This window comes from Coloeus monedula (assembly GCF_965178545.1).
Source record: "Coloeus monedula genome assembly, chromosome: 10".
Classification (NCBI taxonomy): domain Eukaryota; kingdom Metazoa; phylum Chordata; class Aves; order Passeriformes; family Corvidae; genus Coloeus; species Coloeus monedula.
The window spans coordinates 16,856,978-16,863,596 of NC_138790.1; the positions used below are offsets into that span (position 1 = coordinate 16,856,978).

The following is a 6,619-nucleotide window of genomic DNA, read 5'->3' on the forward strand; positions in this document are numbered from 1 at the left end:
GTGGGAGGAGTGTTGGCTGCCACTGTTGAAGGATTTCTTTAACCTCAAAAATCAGTAAAGACTCAAGGAGTGGAGAAATGCCAATTGATATGAAAATAACACATGAAAAATAGTCTCTGTAGCTCTATAGGAAGGACACACTTGGGTTATTTTCTGCGGGTACAGAGAACTGTTGGACATGTATCCTGACTGTTGTGGAGTGAGGATGGCCAGGAGGTGCCAAGGACTTCTGTAGGATGAGGCTTTAAATACATCTTAGACTGAGAATAGCACAACTATTAATAAACACTTTGAAACCTCTTTTTGCATTTTGCGTATTACTGTTATTCCTCAGGATGATTTTGGGGGCCGCCCACTAAGCGGGGGCACTTTGGGGAGGTGAGTGAGTGGTAGTGACTCATTCCCTGCTCCACAGCAGGGCTTCCCTCACCGCTGTAGCTGAACAGGCTTGTCCCAGGAGGACTCTCCAAAAGGTGTGATTTGGAAAGGAAGCTGTGGTTCCTCTCCTGCTCTGTGTTGTAGCACATTGATCATATTGACGCAAAGCTTCCCCCTCCTCACATTCATCTGTTTTGGTTTCATAAACTGCTGCCATCTCAGCGTGGGCAGAGATGGAGGACAATTTGGTATTCCCCTTTCCTCCCACAATCCTTTTTCAAATTCTTATTTGTAGAAAAAGAACACAGAGATTAGCCCAAGGCCACCTTCCATGAATAGTCAAGGTCATGGTTCCTTTGTCACAAGCAGAAATCTCATGTCCTACCCCTGTGTGTGTGTGCTGCCTGTCCATAACATTTCATATTTCAGTCACCTTTTGCTTAATTTTTTTTTCTTTTCAGTTGAGTGGTTTTCATCCATTTTGTTTTTGTCTTTGTTTTGTTCCCCATTCAGGAGCAATTATGTTTGCCTCTGCATATTTTAGAAGAGAAGGGTTTGACACAGGTAGCTGTGACTGTCCAGGCGCTCCTGGAGCTGGCACCCCCAAAGCAGCAGCCACTTCACCACTTGTCTGCTGTGTAAAGACCTCCGGGACCTTTTGGGTTACCTTGGCTAAGCAGAAGGACCTGAAGACTTTACTGCCCATGCAGTGCATCCAAACACACAGAGCTCTGTTCTAAGGAAATGAGTTTTCGTGATTCCTGACAGGAATGTTTTACTTCATTTCTCCATTTTTTTTGGAGATCACAAGAGTTTCCAGTAACATTTTTTATTATCAATATTTTTGCCCCTTATTTAAAAAAATGAGAGTTCATTGGGAGGAGGGCAGGGAATTCCAGTGGCTGGCTGTTGGAGCCAGCTGTAGAAACTGACCTTGCAGGATGAAGAAATGGGTTTAGAGTTTGTAAAGCAGTTCCTAGGGGAATTTGTAAAAAAAAGGGTGTTGCTGCAGTGGGCACACAGGGAATTAAATTTCATTCCTTACCCACAGGGTAATGGAGTTTCTTTGCCTCCAAAGAATGGTTATTTCTATTATTCTAAAAATTGCATCACACAATCTTAACCTGCAGTGTTTGATAACAGGGTCAAACTTCGCACAGCTGTCACTTGCATTGGCATGTCTTCATTACTGAAAATTGAAGGAATAAAACACTTTTTTTTTTTTTCCCCCCAATGGAAAAATTACTGCATGTTTTCTCTACCAGAAACACTTTAGTAAAAGATACTAAGTCAGATCTGTTCAAATGGGATTAATCCCATCAGCATTCTTGCTGGGTTCACTTTCTGTTTGGGTTTTAACATGTCTAAGCACTTTTCCAACAGCAGTGGAGGGAGATCTCCACTGTCCTCACATCCCCTTCTGGTGGTTTTGTGGGATCACCAGAATCCCATGCCTTTCCCTGCAGTGGGAACAATGCCAGCCTGCCCTGCTGGTCATTAGAAGCCCGGTACCAAGTAATACATTTATGAGGGGCTGAAGCATCCCTGCAGGCACAGAATGGATCATGTCACGAGCACAGTTCCCAAGTTGCCCAGGTGGGCTGGCTGTTGTCAGAGCAGCATCTGTGCTAATGTAGCTCTGAAGGGTTTGACAATGATTTCAGCAAAGCCCTTTATTCGTTGGAATTTACTATGTAGAGAGATGTTTTACAGAACTGCTATTATTTCATTCTTCTTTTCTTAACTTAAAAATGGAAATTCAGTGTACAGGAGTGGGAGAGGCAGCTGACAAGTTTTGTTTTCCTGGAAAGCTGATGTGCAAAATAAAGACAGGTCTCTATGCTCTGGTCCTCCTTGAGAAGGCCAAGCTCACTACCAGGTCAATTAACAATACTTTTCTCTCCCCCACAAAAAGACCTCAGAAAATCCAGCTCTCCACCCATGCAGTTCCTTTGTCAGGTGTTGCCCAATTTAAAGCATCCCTGAACACTATGCTACTACTACATAGTGCATGAGGGTTCTGAAAGCAGCTCCACGCATCAGCCGTATTCCACCTGGGGATACATTTGAAAGAGAATACTCCGAGAGGATTTTATGCAGATAAAGGAAGATGAAATGTGAACAAATTAGCTAAAAGTCATTTTTGCAGAAGTAAACCTGCTGTGGGAGCTGCTAAGGACAGGTCTTAGCTGCATTTTTCCCCTTTTGATTTGCAGTTTTGGTTCCATTTTGTTTTGCTTCATTTATTTCTTTCAAGAGCCATTGTGGTGATTGATGAATCACTTATTTCACATAATTATTCCAGTTGCTTCTTATTGGCATTGGTTGGTCACATTGTAAGTGAAGGAGAACACCTGGAGGGTGTTCAAAAGTCCCCAGCTGCAAAGAGAAACCTCCTCATGCTGGGTAAGCACAGCGCCCTGAGCCCTGCAGGGCGTGGATGTGCCCGGAACTCACAGTACCCACTGGAAGAGCAGCTCCACTCAGGCATTCTGTCCCCCTTAAGTAGCTCTTGTTTCACTTAATGCCATTGATGAGCAGCGCTGGCCATTCTTGCAGGGTTACACAGACGTGTCTGAAGTGTCTGCTGCAGTTCGCTGGGGGGAAGATGCTGCCACTTGCAGGCAACACCTCGGACACAGACAAGAGTGTTCCTGGTGTGTTCGTCTCTGCACGTAATTTGAGAGAGAGGGAGGCACTGGCTTCATCTTGGTTTCCAGCCCTAGGTCAGCTGTACTGTTACAGGGACACGCTGCATTTAGCAGCACACCCATCATGGGCTATTTAAATACCCCTGTTTGAAGAAAACCATTCCCTTCATGGAATTTCGAGGGTGTGGTGATTGCTCCAGCACTTAAGGAAAATGAAACTTAACAGTATTCAGGTTGGTGGAAGCTTTTTCATTTAATTAACAGTAGTTTTTAATGGGTGGGGGCTAGAGTCTGGCCTGCAGGAAGGAGCTGTTTCCTATTGCTATGTGTGGGTCACAGCTGTGAGGGGCTCATGGCCACCTGTGGCTCCCAGCCACGGCTCAGCACGAGCCAGGCCTGGGGAAGGGCTGTGGCTGGAGGCCAGGCAGGCACAGGGTCCCTGGAACTGAGTACTTCATTGTGAGCGACATTCACTCTGGCAGTTTCAGTGAAGGGAATCGTGTTAGTTTGACATAATCCTGTGTTTTCAGGCTGGCAAGCACTAAATCTTGTCCAGATGCTTAGGACAAAAGTCCAAACCTGAAGTTTCATCATACGGTTTCTTTAATGTGTTACACCAAACCCACTTCAGTTCTCTATTGCAAAATGGGTTGGGATTTTTCAGTGTAGTTATGTGCAATTTTTGTTGTATCCCATGAAAAGAATATTTGAAAGAAAACATGTATAAAGTTCTATTCTGTGTGTTAAAGCAGAGATTGTCTTTCCTCTTTGGGGCATTTGCGTTGGAGGATGTGGGAGGGATCCACCTCAGTGTTCTGTGCTGCTGGTGTTCCTACACTATCTCCATGGTGTCACACTCCATCCTCAAACCTGGCAAGCCCTGAGCAGTGTCTGAGGCTCTGCAAGGTCACACACTCCAGGTGGAGTGGCTCAGGCACTCGGGAGCCCCTGATGGCACTGGGGGGCCGGGGCAGAGCAGCTGGGGGTTCCCCCTTTGAAGGAGAGGCTTTTGTAAAGGCCCCGCCCCTGGTGTCCTGCTTAAAATCCATCAGGGACAAGCACCAGAGCACCTCTGTTCTTGGTAGTAACAGGATGGCAAATGGTATTCTTACCCCTTTATAACTATAAATGGTTCTTTGAAAAACTGTTTTAGAAACAGAGGACTTGTAAGGTGAATTTGGACATCTGAAAATCCTTTTGTATAGATACTGTGATGTTCTACAAAGTGATCTAATTTTGTTATTTCTGAAAACAGTGTAAACGTGTAAGTAATAGAGTAAAGGATTTTAAAGCTTCATCCCATGTTGTATGTCTGTAAATACATTCCATAATTTCTGTTACATATAAATGTGTCTGAATATTGTATATTTTAAATCGCCTGTATTCTGCCAGTAGTGTGACCTTCTAGCACATTGATAATATAAAAGGAAACCATGATTATTTGAAATAAAGTTTTAAAACTTACATGAATTGCAGTGTTTCTTCCTGCTGTTTTTCTGTTGGGTCAACAAAAGTTCCATCCTCTGTGTCAGGTGTTTATTCCCCTTCTACATCATCCCAGTTGGCATTTGATGGACCTACTTTGGTTTTCTACTTTTCATAGTTAACCAGGACAGGAAAATTCCAGCATTTTTACACATACTCTGCAGCCACATCAGCAGCTTTTTTGGGGGATATTTTTAACCTTCCCCAGACACTCATTTGGTACAGAATCCTTTGCTTCTTCCTCCTTGGCCTCTTGTTTTTTTCCTTCTCTGTGTAAATTACACATTCTGGGTTTGGGGTCTCCTGCTGCCAGTCCTGTTGCTCCTTGTTCTCATCCTTTGCTTTTGGCCTGTCTTGGGTTTGAAGTGTAAAATTCACACCCCTGCTTCCTGACCCCACTGTATTTGAAAGGTTTATTCTTAGCCAGAATGTTTAGTCCCCTTTTCATCTCTCCTCATCACTAGTTTTATTATTTTTTAAAGTATAAAAATGCAAAGTCTAGAAATTTCCAGAGATCCACAAACCCTCCCTGTCTGTGTTACCCCTGTGATGCTCTTCCCTGCTCACCAAGCTGCTCCAGCATCCTTGTCTGACCTGGTGACTCTGTCAGCCACTGAGGACATTCCATTACTGCCTCTCTCAAGGCTGCCCAGCTCTCTTCAGGTATTTATTTCTCCCCCTCAATCTAAAGCTTCCTCCTAACCAGCTTCCCAATCTCCAGCTCTTCTTCTGCATTTAATTCCCAGGAAAACCCTCTCCATGGGAATTTCCCTGTAGGAAATCCCATGGATGTACATTTTGATCCCATTTCTCCACAGCTGGAAAAATGGAGCAGTACAACCATGGCACAGTTCCTCAGAAGTGATGGGTTTGAGACTCTGCTCCCTGCTCCTGTCCCTGGATGTGCCAGCCTGTTTGCTTGGCAGCTGCACAGCCCAGGCACAAACTCTGCTGTGGAGCGAGGGGAGGCTCATTCAGAGAGCAGCGCCCTGGGACGGGACAGTACAGCCAAGGAGGCCAGGAAGAGCTGGATGGGTGGCACTGCGGCCACAGTCCCCAGCCCAGAGTGTGTGGCAGGTCACAGGGTTCAGTCAGGTTACACACCAGTGTTACAGTGGGGATACTGCAACACGTGTATCAGACGACGAGGCCCGTGGAAGAGAAATATATATGGACCTATTCTTGCTAGATGTTTCAGAGATGTTTATTTCTCCAGCTGCATGGCTGGGATCTGCCGAGGAACTGCAGCAATCACAGGACCCGAGGGTCCTTGTCCACGTAGGGGAACACAAAACAACCAATGGGGAACGAGGCTGACCAGGGGCAGGGAAACCCAGGGCCGCTCTCCCAGGAGCACATGGCAGGGGGAAGGGACCCCAACACACCTGTGCCCCTGTCACTACCCCACAGTGGCCTCATGTTGGAACCTGAGCTTCAGCACCCCAACTTCACAGGAATAGCAAACCCTGTTCCACTGTTGCCTCTGTGTTTCCAGAGCTGCTTCATTCTCTGCTGAGAAGCAAGAGCAACCCAGCCAAGACCATGCGTCAGATTTCAGTTGTTTGGTTGCATTACTAAAGTGTGCCTGGAGTTTGACGTAAACAGCAGAGCTCTGTTGCCTGCCGTCTTATCCTGCTTTTCCTTAGCTGAAAGCCTGTGGAGAGTTTTATGATCAACTTCATTCCTTCTGCCCAAGCAGCTCACCTGTTAACACCCCCATCACATATGGAAAACACGGGTCTGTGGTAAAATATACCGAGTCAGCAGGGCATGAAAAGGAAGAGTTAAAATTAGGAACATAAGTCCCAGTTGCACTGAGGTGCTTCCTGCAGTGGGGTGTAAGCACAGTCCTGGCTCTGTTCCTGCCAGCACCGAACTGAAGTGATCCCTGCACTTACCACTGCATGGGGAGCATGGGAAGTGAGGGAATGTGTTCAGTACCAGTGCTGGAATGGGAACATGTTCAGGTTTCAAGCAAGCGTCCGTGCTCCAGCAGGAACACTGGCACTTCTAATGCAGTTTGTCTGGAGCATCTGAAACACTCCCCTGACAGTCAAGTCTGCCTGACAAGGCACCAGCCCCTTGTTCAGAGTTCTGGGCCACAG

At 46.0% G+C, this 6,619-nt stretch overlaps 1 protein-coding gene across 8 annotated transcripts in view; it reads left to right on the plus strand.

Annotated features, from left to right (window-relative positions):
- Positions 1-4,450, plus strand: part of LRCH3 (leucine rich repeats and calponin homology domain containing 3) — a gene marked incomplete at its 5' end in the record, with an annotated part of 62,663 nt that extends 58,213 nt beyond the window's left edge. For all 8 annotated transcript variants that reach the window (XM_082288115.1, XM_082288117.1, XM_082288120.1 and 5 more), the window contains one exon: positions 892-4,450. In XM_082288115.1, the coding sequence (XP_082144241.1) occupies positions 892-1,020 (129 nt within the window). In that variant the 3' untranslated portion in view covers positions 1,021-4,450. The remainder of the gene's footprint in view (positions 1-891) is intronic.
- Between the last annotated feature and the right edge of the window lie 2,169 nt (positions 4,451-6,619).